Here is a 19,042-nt window from a genome sequence, read left to right as displayed (position 1 = left end):
TAGAAAACTCGTCTTTATTGACCCTCTTCATCCCTCCATCCTGCTCCTCTCCTCTTCTTATAAAAGCTGAATATGTACATCCTCTCTGTATTCACAGTATTTACACCATGATGTGAACGGGAGCTCACACCTGCAAAGGTCGACAGGAAGAGGCCTGAAATACCACCTGTTGCCGGGGGAAATATCACCCGAATCTCTGCTTATTGGCTAGAAGTGTTGCCTGGCAACGGCAGCTTATCGGATTAATATCTGGTAACGGAGCTGTTTTCAATTATTTATCTGTTTTTTAATATTTCAGAAGCAGAGGAAAACATGAGGAGTGACCCTCCAGAGATTCGGGTTAAAAAACAGACCAATCAGAAGTATTTTACGGAAGCCCAGAAAGGCCAAAATAATTACTATTTTATATTTTTTACATTATGAAATAAAAAAATGTTTTGGAATTTTCCCTCCTCAGCTCAGCTGAAGGTCTTTCTGTCCGATCAGCAAACGTCGCTCTGAACGCAGCTTCGAGAGCCGAGCTGCTTCCTTTCTGACTTTCAGTTTGTAGAATAAAAAGTGAAATCTGTGAAACAGAAAACAAGCAGAACTTTACATTCAGCAGGACCAAGAACACGATTCCTGATTGAAACTAGTCGAGTGATTCAGTGTTTCGACCGCGAGGGGAAGCAGCTCAATCACTTTGACCGGTGCTTCTCCCGCTGTGGCTCGTGTTCATGTCAGTCTGAGCAGAAACACGTTCGATCCCTGAAGCATGCAGTCTGCGAGCGGCTCGCTCAGCCTGTCAGAAAATAATCCTCTTCAGCCTTTAAAACCACGTTTCCACTTTAAAAATGGCCGCTGGAGCTTGAATGAACGTGAGGCTCGGTTTGACTCTGCTCTGGTTGTGGTTTCTGTTCCCATAGACCACCACACCTGGTTCCAGGAGTGGAGATAGCGGCCCAGGCTCCCTGCAGAGTGTCACCCACACGTTCCAGTACTGAAGGGCCAAAGTCCAGCAAGAGACGACGGAGACGAGCGACTCGAAGACGCCTCGGTGGACCGACAGCGAGCGCCAGACGCCGGCAAAGGGACGTCACGTTTATCTGAAGCGCCGTCGTCCGTCTGCGTCGCCTCAGAGCTCCGCCATGCGCCTCCAGCCTTCAAGATTTGGTACATTTGGATTGGTCTGTTTAAACAGTCACGTTGGGCCTCCTGATTGGTTCAGCAGCAAGAAAAAGTCGATGTCCCTAAAATCTTCTCAAACGTCTCTGAATGACATCTAAGACAAAGATCCACCTGCGCATCCGTCAAACATTCATCTGTTGTCGTAGAAACCATTTACATCCACCTTTCTGTCCGTCAAAGCATCGAAGACATTCATCTGTTTGTCGTCTTGGCGCGACCTGATTGGGCGTCGTCCACGTCAACCTTTGACTCTTTTCTCTTTGTGGATCATCCTCGCGGTAGATAATTTGTCCATGTGTCCGTCCAGCTGTCCGCCAGCCAATCAGGACGTGTTGTAACATTCGTGTCTGTCTGTCTGTCTGTCTGTCTGTCTGTCTGTCTGTCCGTCTGGTGGACGTCCAGCTGTGACTTTGGTCAAAAAAAGTCTGTTTTCTTTAACAAATAAAGTCCAAAATCGTCATGGCAACATCCCTCCGTCCTCCTCCTCAGTCTGTCTCTTTCTTCCTGTCCTCCAGGTCGAAGTCCAGCACCAGCAGTTTGGTCTCCTCCGTCCCGTTTCTGCTGCCGGCGGCGCACACCAGCCGAGTGTCGGACGCTCTGATTCGCCACACGACGCCTCCTGTGGAGAAAGAAGACGCCTGATTGGTTTGGGCTCTTTTACGGGTGAGCGTGTGTATGTGTGTGTGTGTGTGTGTGCGTGCGTGCGTGCGTGCTGTCCTCACCTGATCCCCGGCTCTGCAGCGCCACCACGTCTCGCAGCCAGGCGCCGGTCCTCAGGTCCCACAGCTTGACGGTCCCGTCGTCAGAGCTGGACAGAACCAGACCTCTACAGAACTGCAGGCACGTCACCGCCGACTGGTGCTTGTTGGGACCTGAAGGACACATCGGACTGTGACCTCTGACCTCTGACCTCCACACACACACACAGACAGAACTGCATGCTGTCTGTCACAACTCATTCACTTCATAGTGCTTTTCATTTCCTGCTTTTACCAGACCAGACTGTACCAGACCAGACCAGACCAGACCAGAGCCTGTTAATGCCAATGAGAGGTGCACTAAGTGGCCACTAGAGGGCAGAAGGCCTCCAGAACAAACTGACCTTCAGACAGTGTCTCTGTGTCATGCTGTTATGTCTCATCTGTCTCCCGATCAGTCGGTTGGGGACACACAGATTTAAGCAGATGTCTCCTTGTTGTGTAGCGTTAAGAATACGACCAATGTGTTACGACTGTCGCTGAAATTCCACCTTAAAACAAGCAAAGTTCCCAGAATTCCCACGACAGCAAATGTCTCATTTTCAGGACAATGTTCATCTTCAGTCTCTTCAGCTGCAGGACGGAGTACTTCTTTCTCTCCTTCTTTCCTTCACTTCACCCTCTTGTTTCCTTCATATCTCTGTCCCCATGTTTCCTCTCTGTCTCTCAGAGGACTGCAAACGTTTGTGTCAGTGTGACTGCTGACTCGACAACACACACACACACACACACACACACACACACACACACACGCACGCACACACACACACACACACTCACCTTGCAGTGTGTGCAAACACTGTCCCGTCCGGACGTCCCACACTCGCACCGTGGAGTCGGCGTTCCCGGACACCAGGATGTTGTCACGCAGCTCCATGCCGCTGGTCAGTGATTGGTGGCCCGTCAGCGTGTGGACACACCCACCTGGACAGGACACACCCAGCGTGAGGTCAGCTGTTTCGGGCTCGTTAACGCAGCTTCAGGCGGATTCAAAGACATGACGTGCAGATTTTTATGTGCTCAAACCGTTTCAGTACCTGTCTCTGCGTCCCACACTCTGATGGACGTGTCCAACGAGCCGCTCACCACAAACGCGCCGTCAAACTGCAAAGAGAGACGATGGCGTGATTTTCACACACACTCACAGTTCAGCTCTGGTCACTCTGCTCAGGCGTGTGTGTGTGAGTGTGTGTGTGTGTGTGTGTGTGTGTGTGTGTGTGTGTGTGTGTGTGTGTGTGTGTGTGTGTGTGTGCGTGCATGCGTACCTGCAGTGAGTACACTCTGTTGGTGTGTCCCTGCAGCGTGTGCAGACACGCCTCCGTCTCGGGGTCCCACACCTTCACCATGTAGTCGTAGCCGCCCGACACCACGCGGCGGCCGTCGTACTGGACGCAGCGAACCGCCGCCACGTGGCCCGTCAGCACGTGCTCGCAGCGGCCCGTCGACACGTCCCACACGCGCAGCGTCGTGTCCCGAGAGCCCGACACCACCCTGAGAGAGAGACATGACGTCACCACAGTGCCGGCCAATCAGGTCGCTCAAGACTGCTTGTGTGAAGCAGAGGATGGTGTGTGTGTGTTTGTGTGTTTGTGTGTGTGTGTCTTAAATTAGTGTGTGTTCACGCTGTGCGACCCACTTTCATCATCTCTGTGCTCGTGTGTATTAGTGTGTGTGTTTACTACATGGAAACGCGTGTGTGTTAAGCGTGTGTGTTCATATTAAGCGTGTAGATGTGTGTGTGTGTTCCTGTTTATATGTATGTGTGTGTGTATTCATGCTTTTAGTGAGTGTCTGTGTGTGCACAGTGTGTGAGCGTATGCAGTGTGTGTTTGTTATTCTGTATGAGTGTTTATGTGCAGGTTGTATTTAGTGTTAGCATGAATTTATAATGTGTGTGTGTGTGAGTGTGTACGCTCAGTATTGTGCATATTTAAGTGTGTGTGCCCCGTTCTACTGTGCATGTTTGTGTGTGTATTTTAAGTTTTGTGTATGTTTACGTACAGTGAACACACTAATGTTATGCAGTTACCATGGAGATGAGTAGCATGCAGTGGGCATGTGTGTCATTAGTGTGTGTGTGTGTGTGTGTGTGTGTGTGTAAATCTTTGCGGCTGTGTAGAAGTCTGTGTGTGTATGAGTGTAGGTTTAAACTGTGTGTATGAGTCTTTTTGTGCTGTGTGTGTTACCTGTTGCCGTGGAGATGCATGCAGCGCACAGTGGACGTGTGTCCATACAGCGTGTGGACACACTCGCCGCTCTCGGCGTCCCACACCCGCAGCGTCCGGTCGGTGGAGCCGCTGATCACCGTGGCGGCCGCCATCTGACTGCACCACACGCCGCCGGTGTGACCCGTCAACGTCCGCAGACACTGAGAGACGGACGAGGACAAAGACGCTCAGTCGGTGTTTAAAGGGACAGTTTCATCTGGAGACAAACCCTGATGATGCCACAGTGATGTCATTGAGGTCATCTTAGCTTAAGCCCAGAAGATTTTAAACCTCTGACAAAGTCAGTCTTAAAAACTGGGAGCGTGAAGGTAAAATGTCCAGAGAGCGTCTGAAGAAAGATGCAGTCCCACTGCATCATGGGAAACGTAGGAACTTTTTTAGATTTCTTCATTTCTTTATTTCCCACTAAATCGCTGCAGTGTCACATTTCTGTGTCCTCGTCCAGCCTGAAGATGAACTTTGTCATCAGACACAGTGACAATAAAGTTTTGTTCAATCTAACGTCAGTCGCACAACAACATCCATCAAACGTTAGCTGATGTTAGCTGACGTTAGCTAACGTTAGCTGACATTAGCGCAGGCTGCAGTGAACGAAGCACTTTCATTACTCTTAATCTGTCGATTCAGAATAACAGATTTGGATAAAAAATAACATTTATTCCAAAAATTTAGTTCAACCGACATTAAACAAACCAGGAAACATCATGAATTCATCAGTGTTCACTGACTCATCTCTGTGTGTGATACACTCATTTTTCAGTTACACAAATTACACAAATCCCATTACCGAAAAAAACATCAAACTAAAACCAACAAATTCATATCAGGTAACGCTGCTGATTAAATCCATCAATGTATCAATTAACACACAAATTAAGTTGTGTGGTGTTCACAGTCTGCTGGGAAAAAGACTATTTTCTACATTTCTCTCACATTCTGTGTGTGTGTGTGTGTGTGTGTGTGTGTGTGTGTGTGTGTGTGTGTGTGTGTGTGCGCGCGCGCATGTGTTTAAAAGTATGTGTGTCAATATTTGTTCCACTTTCACAGCTACCCTTGAAGGACACACACACACACACACACACACACAGTGAATACAGTTTCACCTTGAAGGTGTTGTAGTGGTGGTTGCCATGGAAACAGGAAAACTTTGCCTTGGCAACTGTTGCTGAGACAAAGAGAGACACTGACTGTCATCACGTCGTGCCAATAAAGTTCGTTCAAACTCAACGGCTCTTCTACAGAGAGACGAGCCTCGACGTCCCTTCGGGCTACAGATGAGGGTGTGTGTGTGTTTTTCTTTCTGCAGGGAGCACAACACTCTCCCAACACACACACACACACACACACACACACACACACACACACACACACACACACACACACACACACTCTAAAGGGCAGGTCTAGACGGAGGAGACAGCAGGTGTGTCTGCTTAAAGAATGTTCTACCGAAACCAGAGAGACACTGAGTCGGTGTGTGTGTGTGTGTGTGTGTGTGTGTTTCTGTGTGTGTGTGTGTGTGTGTGTGTGTGTGTGTGTGTGTGTGTGTGTGTGTGTGTTTCTGTGTGTGTGTGTGTGTGTGTGTGTGTGTGTGTTTCTGTGTGTGTGTGTGTGTGTGTGTGTGTGTGTGTGTGTGTGTGTGTGTGTGTGTGTGTGTGTGTGTTAGCAGTGGAATAAGTATTCAGGTCCTTATGAAAATGTACTCCCACACCTGTAAGTCCTGCATTCAAAACCTTACTAAAGTAACTGTGTGTAAGTATTCTCAGCAAAATGTACTGCGAGTATTTCAAGTAGAAGTACTGCTCAGAGTTCTGTCAGAGTTTCTCTCTGCGGTCTGTGGATTCATGTTCCTGCTGCGCTCACGTGTTTCCCTGCTGTCGATGTTTCAGCTCAAGCTCGTTGAACTACTTTACATCCTGTTGGTGCTTTAATCTACAGCGATGTGTCACACACACACACACACACACACACACACACACACACACACACACACACACACACACACACACACACACACACACACACAGTCGCTCGTGGACTCAAACATGGTGGCCTCGGGCGGCTTCAGTACACACACAACTCAAATAACCTCGACGTCACGCCCCGACTAACACAACTGCTCCGCCTGCCATCTATTAGACTTAATTCCACTGCATTCTTCTCTATTCAGCCACATAAGCTTCGTAGTGTCCGATCCGGTCATGCCGACCTACATATGAGCCTCTATTGTGTCTTATTATATTCTAATTCATGAAGCAGAGCGACTTTCAAGTGAGACACACTGGGTCACAGTGACTGCCATCCCTGAGTATCCTGCTGAACGTCTTCCTGATTCATTAATTAGTGTTTAAAATGGAAGAAAATGGTGTAAAAGGTCTTGTTTTGTCTGAACAGTCCAAAGAGATTCAGTCTAATTTCATAAATGACAAATAAAAGCATCAACTTCTCACCCCTGACAAGCTGGAATCAGCAAATGTTTTTCTGTTTTTGCTTCAAAAACATCAAATTAAATGCAGATAAATTTACTCCGATGCGTTTTACATCCACGCGCGTGATGTGAAGACGTGGTCCAGGTACGGTGGCCTGGATCTTTGTCCCTGCGGACATTTTAACATATCGCAGGAGGAGAAGCACAAGCGTAAACAATCAGATTAATGATGGCTGAATTCCATTTAGCTGTTCATTCAGGTTCGGGGTCCTGGTCACGCTGTCAGTGTGAAGACAAGAAAATGATCCACATGAAGAGCTGCTGCCTCAACAACTACTGGATGGTGTTCAGTGCTAATTAGGCATGCTAACATGCTAAAGTAAGATGATGAACATGGTAAACATTACATCTCCTTAACGTCAGCATGCTAGCACTGTCACAAGGAGCATGTTAGCATTTAACATCTCTGTGCATAAATGCAGCCTCGCAGAGCTGCTAGCATGGCTCTTTCTTCCACTAGCAGCCACGCTAGAGACAAAATACTACGTGCAGTACACTCAGCAGTGAAATAATACTCCACTGCCCCCTGACACACACACACACACTCATACCAATGTGTGTTTATTGCTCAAGCAGCAGAAAATGGTGATCTACATAATCAATACGTCTGTCTCTGCTGACACGCAAACACTGCGTCCTACCTTGCCAGTGATGGCCGACCAGACTTTGAGCGTGTTGTCGTCGGAGCCGCTGACAATCAGGTCGCCGCTGAACTGGAGACACGTGATCACGTGATCATCGTGACCTTTCAGCACCTACGAGCGAAAAACAGGACAGGCGGATTTAAAGACACTCAATCCATGTTGACACATCAAACACACGGCGGCCGGCTGAGTCAGCGTGTACGTGACTGTCACTGTGTACCATGGGTTCTCGCGTGTCCCCTTTTCTCCAGTTGTTCTCTATACGGTGTTGGCGAATGTAGGCTGATTTCCACGGACTGACCGCCCCACCGGGCCGCACGCACTTCCTGCGGCGAGACGACGCACACTCGGATATACCTGGAGAGAGGATGAGGGACATGAGCAAAACAGCTGAAATAATTATCTGAACAATCAGTTAGCAATTAGCTGCTGACGTTTCATAGAAATCGCTAGCAAATCAGCTAACAGCAACCACAGGTATTAAACCAACCATAGTGTACAGCAACATTAGCTAAACATTAGCTTGAAACCAACAGGGCTCAGCATTTTGTTTAAGCTAATGTAGCTACTTCCACTGGCATGACTAGCGTAAGCGAACATTAGTTTGCTCTGAAATTGTAAGACAACAGCATAAGATGGTACTAGCTGCTGTCTCACCATCAGCTAGCAACAGCAACCACTAAACTGACCATAGTTTACTGTAATATTAGCTAAACATTAGCTTTAAGCCAACACGAGTCAGCATTTCGTTTAAGCTAACATAGACACTTTCACTGGTATGACTAATGTAAGCTAACATTGGTTTGTTCTGACATTATAACATAACAGCATAAGCTAACATTAGCTTCCATGGTTTCATAGACATCATCACCTAGCAACAGCAGCCACTAAACCGGACATAGTTTACACTAACATGAGCTACTGAGTCTGCGGATGGTAATTTGGTATTAGTTAAATATATCTGGCGTAGTGCTTGAAACCAACAGGACTCAGCAGTATGTTTCATTTAGTATTGGCTAACGTAGCTAATTTCGCTGGAATGACTCATGTAAGCTAACATTAGTGTAATTGTTAAGAGTGCTAACATTATAAGCTAACAGCATTAGCTAATATTAGCTGCTGGAGCATCAAAGTCATCACCAATTGATAGCACCCGCAGCTATAAACCGACACAGTTTACAGTAACATTAGCTAGTTGGTTTGCTCAGTAATTAAGCTAATAGTGGGAGTACTTGAAGGCAACAAGGATCAGTATGATTAACATGGTATAAGCTAACATTTGGCACTCTTTCACTGGTGTGACAGTCTCAGCTAATGTTATTTTAAACATTATAATTGCTGTAAGCTAACATTAGCTTCTGTAGTTTCATGGAATTCACCCTCAGAGAAGCTAACTGCAGCTACGGCTATTAAACTGACTACAGTTTCATTGTGCGACAGCAGTGTATGTTTTGTTATAATGTCTGTGCTGTAAGTTTCTGTAGTTTCATTGGAATAATTCTCAGTTATGCTAGCTGCAACCACAGACATTAAACTGACTGCCGTAACATTTGCCCCAGTTTGATTGATGTGGTGTAAGCTAACACGGCTGCACTAGTTTCACTGGTATGAAAGTAGAGTAAGCTAACATTAACTGAACAGTTCTGATAAATAGAGTTTACAACAACGTCAGCTATGCACGCTGTGGTTGGACACATTAGCTACTGTGGTTTCACTAGTATGACCCTGGCCTGAGCTAACATAAGTTTAACTTAGCTTTATCACCATAATGAGAGCTAATGGAGGCTTCTGTAACTTTTACTGGTGTGGCTGAGGCATAGTACAACATGATGTACTGTGATTTTACTGACAGGAGTTTACTGTAAGCTAACACCAGAGCTAGTTTCATTAGTATCTAACTGGCATTCTGCTAATGCAGGTTAGCTGCATTTATATTCTCACTGAGTGCTAGCTAATTCCAGCACTGCTCCCACTGGTATGACAGAGGTGTAGCACAAATACAAATTAGCCTCATCTATGAAGGCGGCGAGCTGCAGCTAACGTGGCTTCATTAGTATGACAGTGGCGTGGCGCTAACGCGAGGTAGGCTCATTGGTATGGCTGCTGAGTGCTGGCAGTGAATCTCGACTGACTGGCAGAACGCCCAGAGACACACAGACACACACACACACACACACACACACACACACACACACACACACACACACAGAGCCACTGCATTGCGCTGAATGAAGGAGGAGTGACTGACTGACTGACTGTGTGTAGCTGTATTTGCATGTTACATTCAGGACTGAAAGCTCTATACCTGCACTAAGCTCATGCCTCTGTTTGTTTTCTGCTTTTCATATTTGGCTTGTAAAGAAAACGCTGCTCGGGCACCACACGACGAAGCCTCACCACAGCTTTTCTACATTTTCAAGGTTTTGGGAGAAGATTCATCATTATGTACCAAAACAAAACCTGATGAAAGAGCCAACAGAGAGTGAAGAGGAGGTGCATGAGATGTGCTTAATGCCAAAATGAAAGGATCAGGCTGGTGATATTCTCATATTAAGGAATGTATAACAAATCCCACTAAAAGAGCAAATCTAACAATGAATTGATTCCACTAATAATCAATGTCTGATAAATCTTCTGAGCTCCATTGTTTCCTAAAAACTATTAAAAGCACATTAATGAGTCACACTGTTGCTCTGGCTGAACACACACTGTAGTTTATTCCGACTCCGTCTCTCTCTCACACACACACAGACACACGCACACAGACAGACACACACACACACACACACAGACACACACACACACACACACACACACACACACACATCATCCGCCGCCGAAAATAGTCCCCAACAAAAGCATCATTCTGTCCTGTTTGATAAAACTACAGTAAGCAGCTCTTAATGAAAGTGAGCTACAAATGAAACTATATTCAGCTTATTTGTGACGAGGAATGCAAACAACATGACTCCACCCACCAGAGACATGTCTGACTCGCCACCGAGCAAACTCAAACCAAGAAGACACAACATTAATTTCATTTTACCTGGTGAATCCTACGACATGACGGACTAAATGATCTTTCACAACCAAGAATGATGTAATTAAACGAGATTCACATAAATATCGTTAAGGAAATGACATCAGTGGCAACAGTTGTGTTTGTGACCAATACAACTGGACATTGTGAGTGGGAACCAATCGGCTTGAGGCGGAGAGCCACAGACAGGAAGTCAGAAAGCACTGAGAGACCGGACTCACTCACATTACAATAACTGAACAATCGTGTTGTTCATATATTATCATTGGCTTAATAATGTGGAAACAGATGAGAGGAGGCCAACAGAAGGCAAGTCAGCGAGTAAACAACAACAAAACACACAAAGTCCGAGCAGACTGTCTATTTACTGTGTCAGTGTGTTGGTGTTTACCTTCCTCGCGGCACTTCTCCCTCCACAGCAGGTTGTCTTCAGCCAGGATCCTCCAGTAGCGGCAGGTCTGGGCGGCCTGCAGCAGGTCTCTGGGAGGCAGGAAGGTCAACACGTACAGGGCTAACTGCAAACACACACACACACACACACACACACACTTCAAATGCTGCTCCCAGCACACACCTGTCCATCTGTCACAGGTGACACCTGAACAGAACGTGCGTACCTCTTTGGGCAGCAGGGATATGAAGTCTCTCTGGAACTGCGGCTCGATGACCTGCATCATGTGCTTCACCTGGCTGGTCTCACACCTGTCAATCAACTCGTCCAGAGCCAATAGCCTCTCGGGCCCGCTCCACATCTGCGGGGGTGGAAGAGGAGACGAAGAGGATGAAGAGGATGAAGAGGAGGAGAAGAAAGTAGGACGTTTCTGACTCTGTTTACTCTCAGTGTGTGGTTTTTGTTTTGTTGTGTGTGTTTCTGTATTTGTGTGTTTGCGTGTCTCTGAAATCATTTGAACGTCTTCCCCAGCTGGAAAAGAGACATCCACGGTTTTCATCATCAGAGAGAGTGTGTGTGTGTGTGTGTGTGTGTGTGTGTGTGTGTGTGTGTGTGTGCGTGCTTTCATTGGTTACATAAGAACAGCTCGGAGGCAGCACTCGTCTAACGCTCTGTGTTTACATGCAGGAAGCGGAAGATACACACACACACACAAGTGAATGTGTGTGTGTGTGTGTGTGTGTGTGTATCAGTGTTGTCTTAGCAAATCATCCTAACCGGGCGTAGTTTGTTTCTGCTTCAGTGTTACATGAATCTGTAATGAAGCGTGTTATGTAACGTGGGATCATCAGCGTCTAATTAACAGAATGAAGACCAACTACGAGTGAACATGAAGTAAATTTCGGGTTTAGCGATGAGGAAAGGTGTGTCCGCTGACCTGGAAGGTATGAAGCCAGTCCTGCAGGCCAGAGGGGGGCGGGCCCGAGGTAACGCGCCGACGCTGAGCCGAGTGCCCATTGGCCAGCCGCAGGTCGCCGAAGGTGGTGGGCGTGGCCTGAACCAGACTGGAGGGGCTGGGGGTGGAGAGACAAGGACATTTGCACCAGTTAGCATTTACAAGCTAGTGATACGAAATGCTAAGAGTCATAATGACCAAATACCTGTGAGGAAAGCACATCCAGCGGAGTGCTAACAGAAAGCTAACAGAATGCTAACAGGATGCTAACAGAAGGCTAACAGGATGCTAACAGAAGGCTAATTATTGTGGAGCAAAGACTACGACGACTGAGAAACTCTATTTACTTCTGATCTACGTTGTTGGACATCATTATCAAAAACATCAGCGTGTTGTTGTAGCTAGCTGCTAGTTAGCGGATGAAAGCGCGTGCGCGTGTTACCTGAGGTAACCGTTGCCTTTGCAGTGCTTCTTCCCTGAAGGGAACGGCCGGCCGTCTGGACCGTGATCCAACTTCCTCTTCATCTGGTGGTTAAAAGACAACGACAGAGACAGAAACACTCATCTGTGCTCGAGGTAGCAATCAATCAAACCACTGCCACTCCTAACTAGCCTTGTTAGCATGCTAACTGTGGCTAACCTTTAGGTGCATTACCGCCACCTTCTGAGAGATCCCAGATCCTCCTCAGGTTTGCTCGCCTGCTTCCAAACCTCTGAATCACCCCCATATTTCTTAGTTTTTCTTCAGCAAATCAAATCTGCATTCGGCTCATCAACGGCGGCTCTCCCGGGCGGAAAACAGCTGAGCCACATGAAGCTTCGCAGCCTGGATTATGAACGTGAACAGCATCTTCTGCGTCGGAGGAACGGCCACTAAAAAGGGCAAAGAGCGTGGACGCTGACGGAGGCCCATGAACCACAAGATTTCTTAAATCTACAAGAAAACGTGAACTGTTCGAAGCAGCTCTACGTCAGTCACTGCTGATTGGTTAGGCCAAATAACACCCCTCCCTGAAGGCTGGACTATCAGGCTGCTGCTGCCTCAAACGCCCTACAGAGGATTAATAAAGTCTTATCTTATACTGAATGTCTGTGGTTTTGTGAGGACTCACTGTGTAATATCTGTCTGTAAACTGTGTTTTCACACTGGAGGGAGGCAGAAAATGTCAGTTTCTCAGGCTGTGCTCTTGAAGCTTGAAGCTCTGGGTGAAGAATTAAATGAGATTTGTCTAAACTGAATCACTTCTCACAGATTTCTAACGTTTCATTCACCAGAGCAGCTCACAGCCGCGGCCTCCCTCATCCCAAAGCAGCCAAAACGAACACATAATTCACATTTTATCTGATTATCAGCAGCTGCAGTTCTGCAGGCAGATTCAGCCTCGTCATCTGCTGAGGTCAGGCCGTGAGCTCACGCGGCCGGCGGAGGAAGAAGAAAAGTTCCTCAGTCGCTGCGAACATGGACGAGGACGTCCGGATGACCTGCAGCCTGCTGTGTGACTACAGAGAGAGTGAAAACACCGACGCTGCTCAGCAACACGGACGCAGCGGCCCGCAGGTCTGAATCAGCTTTCTGTGTCCGTGCTCGCAGTGAATGAACGCAGGAATGCAGAAAATCGCAGGAATGTCGCCGGTGCAGCGCGGGTCGAAAATAGAGCAGCACGCGCTAACACACCCACACCCACACACACACACACACACACACACACACACACACACACACACACACACACACAGACACACACGCAGGAGGCTGGAGATGTACAGGACAGAGTGTGTGTGTGTGTGTGTGTGTGTGTGTCCTTCCTCTTGGCATCCTTATGTGAACACAGTGTTATCTGACTGGCTGCATAATCTGAGTCACTTTACAGCAGGAAACAGCAGAAGAAGAAGACGCTCTGTGGACGCGTCCCGAGCTTTGCTCAACACGTCCAGACGGCCGTGATTTCAGCTCCTCGCTCCGGCCTGAACTCCTAATCTGCTTTTCATTTCAGACCTGTTTTTTTTCCAGTGTTGCTGGATTTTTAATAACAGCTGTCGCGTCCATGCGGCTTTCATTAAGCCCAAAAGAAAAAGTCGACTTGAGGATGAAGGACACAGAAATGTGTTTACTGTTAAAAGCAGAGCGACTGAGCTCGGCTCAGAGGAAACATGTGCGCTGAAGGGAAAACCTCTACGTCACGATCTTAAACTGACTTTATGGACTTTGTGTTTGTCTGATATGTGAAAGGTCGTTTTCAGTGAGCTGCACACCTCTAACATCACCACGGCGACGTATGATGACACCTGAACATCAGTGGACGGTACGCTGTGACCTTTCACTGACCTGTGTGTCATCTTGACAACATGCACTGTGAACTTAGTCTCTGTGTTTCCAGTTTCTATGCTTGTATTCTTGCGGTTGTTCAGATGAAGCATTAGACACTAAACGAGTGACCTGCAGTCTTTCATAGGTTAGTTTGTGCTGTTCAGAGCAGCTCTGCTGTGTAAAATCCCTCTTTTCCTTCTGTTTTCACGCGTATGGAAGCAGAGCGTGTCCATTTTTAAGGTTTTAATGGCGTGTTTTGCAGCTGTGAGGACGAACAGGCCGAGCATGTTCACCCAGACTTCAGCTCACAGCAGCTGCTTCTCTGAGGGAAGCAAAGGGTTTTAATAAGCACCTGATCGTCAGCTTCAGCCTGACTGACCGATTTTCATTCCAGCTGCAGACAGCAGCTGTTTCACTCTCCTGGAATAAACCACATTTGAACAAATTCATGCAACTTGCAGCAGTTTGAAGGGGATTCAAAGCCTGATCGATGCGCTCAGAGCAGACACCTACAGACAGCTGAGGCGGATCAATGATCGATAATCACATCAGAGAGAGAGGCCATCAAACGAGGAGTCTCTCTCCCTCTGTCACACATCCGCAGTGGTCCACGCGCACGCACGCACGCACGCGCCGCTCAGGCATTCCGCTGTCAGACAGAAACGCCTCGTCATCCCGGAGCCGAACGGACCTGACGAGCCTGAATACCTGCAGACAGCCCGGCACGAGCCCACGACCACGGAGGTCACACCGCGGCTCGTCGATCAACCCCTCAATAATCGATACTCACTTTGTAGAAGATGAGCTTCAAGGTGCCGTAGAAACCCATGGCTGCCCCGGTAGGTCGAGTCCTCCCGGAGACCGACAAGTGCGCTGATATGACAGCTGAGCGCGGAAATTACAGGCCGAAATCCACCACAGGAATATCCCACAATGAGCGGCGTGACGTCAACGATCCATCCGGTGAGCGCGTGAATCGATGAGGGGAATGAAGCGATCAGCTCGAGCGCGGTCCGCCCGTGCTGAGCTCGTGCTGCTGAGGAAGACTCTCTCTCTCTGCTCAGCCTCAGCGCCGCTCGACCTCCACAGGAACACGCAGGGACATGCCCGCCTCGCGAGGGGGAGGGAGGGGGGAGGGGTGGAGCCGCGTGCAGCGTGCGTGTGTGTGTGCGCGTGCAGCAGACTGATGAGAACCCTGAAGAAAATGTATCAAATTATCTGACGTAGAGTTCCAGAACGGACGAACGTCACTGCCGCGTGAAGCTTCTTACGTTTATCTCGAAAAGCAAACTTTTAAGTCAAAGTACAGTTTTCAGGTACTTGTACTTCAGTCGAGTATTTCCAGTTCCAGCGCGTAAATCAGCTGATAATTCCTGTTACTGCAGGCTAAAACATGAGATGAACACATGAGCACAGCCGTAATCCAGTAACTCTGCACCAGGAGTACTTCTTCTACTTTAAGTATATTTTGATATTGTGATACTTTTGTAGTTTTACTGGAGAGTTTGAAAGCAGTACTTTTACTTGTAGCGGAGTACTTTGATACTGTGGTACTGCTCCTTCTGCCTCAGTAAAAGATGTGAGTACATCTGCTTCTGGGTGTCAAACGCAGCGTCCACGAGTCCAAGGTGGCGCTAAATGCTCGGCTTCCTCACGACGACTCATTCTTTGATCAGATATTAATTCACATTTGATTAATGAGCTGAACACATCAGAGAAGTCGGAGCAGAGCGACAGAAACACTGAATGAAGAGACGTCCAACACTGACTCTCAGCTGTCTGTGGTCTCCTCCACGCTCAGCAGCTAGCCTCTGACCAACCGACCGCAGGACGACTCAGAGCGCGAATGGACGAAAAGTAGACCGTCGGGACGGACAAGAAGCATGACTGAGACGTGAACACATACCTGTGCGCACACACAGACACACACACAGTCATTTTCACACACACACCCACAGACGCCCAGCGGGGGGTTGTTGGAGGTCACAGCTTTCTCACAGCTGATTGACCTTAAGGCTGTCACACAGAAACTCCCACAGGCTTTCTCACACTCACACACACACACACACACACACACACACACACACACACACACACACACACACACACACACACACACAGTGAGTAGGAGGTGCTGGGGTATAATTTGGGAGGTCAAAGTATCACAGAGCCTGCAGAGACAAAACACCCCCCCCCACCTCCCTCACCTGTTCAGCCTCCTCCTCCTCCTCCTCCTCCTCCTCCTCCTCCTCCTCCTCCTCCTCCTCCTCCTCCCTCCCCCTCCCCCTCCTCCTCCTCCCCCTCCGTGCCTCCCTTTCTCTCTGGACTCTGCTCGTCTTCACCTCCTCGTATCATTTCAGTTAGAGAATGACGTCGGCGCATTAACAAAGAAGTCCAGAGCTGATTTGTCTCCTCGTCTTCAGGTGGACAGAGGACTCAGGGAACACCTGTGGGGTCTGATGTACCCAATGCAGCAGCCCTGCAGCGCCTGTGTGCAGCTCATAACGACCAGTTTCTGTTGACAGGGACTCAGAAAGGCGTCTGCGACGGCGTCCTGCAGGACCGTCTCACGCTCGCAGGTGTCCTGTCTGTCCTGACTGCAGAGCTCATGATAGGTCTGCATTTCATTCATATTTACAGCCCAAATCCAAAATGTCATCGCAAACACAAAACAAGCCGCTGTCCCCAAAAAGTCCATTCTGAGCCTGATGAGACACAAAAGATTCCTGGATACATTTTTTGATTGATCTATTAGAAATGAGCCAATAAAATATGAGGGAATCGTGAAACACAGCGACTCCTTTTTCACACTTATCAAACATGAAAGTGGATGAAACTATTCTGAAAAATGCTTGTTGATTAATTTCCTGTCAATCAGCTCATTGATTAACGGTGTAATCTACAGCCAAACATCACATTTCATCTCCTCTCGTTGTTTTCATGCATGAATCTTAACGTGTGACCAGCGACCAAAGACGTCAGACGACGACACAAACAACCCCCACACCAGCTGTCAATCACCTGACCTGCTCTGATCCCGCCCCCTGGCTCCATCATCATCATCAATCAGCCTCATCAGGTGACCTCTGACCTCTGGACCCGTTAATCTGTAAATCTCTCCGCGTGTCATCATCTCAGTTTCCACCAGCGATCAATCCCATAATACCCTGAACGCCATCCCTCATTCTCTTCTTCTGCTTCCTCTTTCAGCCTCTCTTCTTCTTCTGTTTCTGATTTCCTCCTCCTCTCCTCTCCGTCCATCTTTTTTTTCCATCTGTTATCTATTCTCACCTCCTCCTCTCTCCTCCCCTCTCCTCCCCTCTCTTCCTTTCTCCTCCTCTCTCCTCCACTCTCCTCCCCTCTCCTCCCCTCTCCTGCTCTCTCCTCCTCTCTCCTCCCCTCTCCTGCTCTCTCCTCCCCTCTCCTCCTCTCTCCTCCTCTCTCCTCCCCTCTCCTGCTCTCTCCTCCCCTCTCCTGCTCTCTCCCCCCTCTCCTCCCCTCTCCTGCTCTCTCCTCCTCTCTCCTCCCTTCTCCTGCTCTCTCCTCCCCTCTCCTGCTCTCTCCTCCTCTCTCCTCCCTTCTCTTGCTCTCTCCTCCCCTCTCCTCCCCTCTCCTCCCCTCTCCTGCTCTCTCCTCCTCTCTCCTCCCTTCTCCTGCTCTCTCCTCCCCTCTCCTCCGCTCTCTTCCTCTCTCCTCCCCTCTCCTCCCCCTCCTCCCCTCTCCTCCCCTCTCCTGCTCTCTCCTCCCCTCTCCTCCCCTCTCCTGCTCTCTCCCCCCTCTCCTGCTCTCTCCTCCCCTCTCCTCCTCTCTCCTCCCCTCTCCTGCTCTCTCCTCCCCTCTCCTGCTCTCTCCCCCCTCTCCTGCTCTCTCCTCCCCTCTCCTCCCCTCTCCTGCTCTCTCCTCCCCTCTCCTCCCTTCTCCTGCTCTCTCCTCCCCTCTCCTCCCCTCTCCTCCCCTCTCCTGCTCTCTCCTCCCCTCTCCTGCTCTCTCCTGCTCTCTCCTCCTCTCTCCTCCCTTCTCCTGCTCTCTCCTCCCCTCTCCTCCCCTCTCCTCCCCTCTCCTGCTCTCTCCTCCCCTCTCCTGCTCTCTCCCCCCTCTCCTGCTCTCTCCTCCCCTCTCCTCCCCTCTCCTGCTCTCTCCTCCCTTCTCCTCCTCTCTCCTCCCTTCTCCTGCTCTCTCCTCCCCTCTCCTCCCCTCTCCTGCTCTCTCCTCCCCTCTCCTGCTCTCTCCTCCCCTCTCCTGCTCTCTCCCCCCTCTCCTGCTCTCTCCTCCCCTCTCCTCCCCTCTCCTCCTCTCTCCTCCTCTCTCCTCCCCTCTCCTGCTCTCTCCTCCCCTCTCCTGCTCTCTCCCCCCTCTCCTGCTCTCTCCTCCCCTCTCCTCCCCTCTCCTGCTCTCTCCTCCATCCCTCCATTCTGCCATAAATCTCAATCCAACGTCTCCCTCTTTCTGCTTTCAATCTACATCTTTCTTTTTTTGGTTGGGGACTATTTTCAGCGGCGGATGAATCCACATGTGCTGCTGTAGTGAGAGTTCATGGCAGCAGGACAGTTTACAGATTTTGAAGGTCTTTCTCACCTCACCTGGCTGGAGGGGCGTGTCCCTGTCTGTTTGATTGACAGTAGCTGGAAGGCTGAGAGCCGGTGTGACATCACAGAGAACGATGGAGGAAGTAAACGGCCTCCATGCTGCGTGCAGACGGCGTGTGATGAAGACTACAGAAGGTGTGACCGCTTCAGTGCTACAGTGGGGGGATCTGGTGGCTCTGGCGTCCAGTGGGGGCGCTTTGCTGGTTTGACTGGCCAGCAGCTCACAAACACACTCCATGTTGGTTTCTCCTTGAGTTTGTCGCCTGTTTGTATGCGAGGCTTTGATACGTTCAGCGTTGGGTCAGAGGTCAGAGCGAAGAAGAGCACCTGAGCGCCAACCAATCACAAGTCCTAAAACTCAGCTGTGACATCAGCTACAACGTCAACAGTTTAGAAAAAGAATTTACAGACGAGGAAAAGTTTGGTTTTAAAACTCAGCCTCCCTCACCCCCCTCACCCCCTCACCCCCCCTCTGGA

General features: G+C 49.0%; 1 protein-coding gene across 2 annotated transcripts in view; it reads right to left on the bottom strand.

Annotated features, from left to right (window-relative positions):
• Positions 1-19,042, bottom strand: part of LOC139351129 (F-box/WD repeat-containing protein 7-like) — a 25,713-nt gene continuing 6,671 nt past the window's right edge. Inside the window, exons 1-13 of one of the 2 annotated variants that reach the window (XM_070992859.1) lie at positions 14,770-15,032; positions 12,114-12,196; positions 11,654-11,789; positions 10,943-11,077; positions 10,717-10,840; positions 7,506-7,642; positions 7,283-7,396; positions 4,112-4,293; positions 3,191-3,416; positions 2,963-3,029; positions 2,706-2,849; positions 1,890-2,039; positions 1-1,786 (exon numbers count right to left, since the gene is read on the bottom strand). In XM_070992859.1, coding sequence (XP_070848960.1) covers positions 1,653-1,786; positions 1,890-2,039; positions 2,706-2,849; positions 2,963-3,029; positions 3,191-3,416; positions 4,112-4,293; positions 7,283-7,396; positions 7,506-7,642; positions 10,717-10,840; positions 10,943-11,077; positions 11,654-11,789; positions 12,114-12,196; positions 14,770-14,808 — 1,671 coding nt within the window. In that variant the 5' untranslated portion in view covers positions 14,809-15,032 and the 3' untranslated portion in view covers positions 1-1,652. Of the gene's footprint in view, positions 1,787-1,889; positions 2,040-2,705; positions 2,850-2,962; positions 3,030-3,190; positions 3,417-4,111; positions 4,294-7,282; positions 7,397-7,505; positions 7,643-10,716; positions 10,841-10,942; positions 11,078-11,653; positions 11,790-12,113; positions 12,197-14,769; positions 15,033-19,042 lie in introns of those variants that run through there. The other variant, XM_070992858.1, reaches the window with a different exon arrangement.

The sequence above is a fragment of the Chaetodon trifascialis genome, chromosome 23 (genome assembly GCF_039877785.1).
Source record: "Chaetodon trifascialis isolate fChaTrf1 chromosome 23, fChaTrf1.hap1, whole genome shotgun sequence".
NCBI lineage: Eukaryota > Metazoa > Chordata > Actinopteri > Chaetodontiformes > Chaetodontidae > Chaetodon > Chaetodon trifascialis.
Note: the sequence above shows the minus strand (reverse complement) of the source record. Positions and strands in the feature narration are given on the sequence as shown.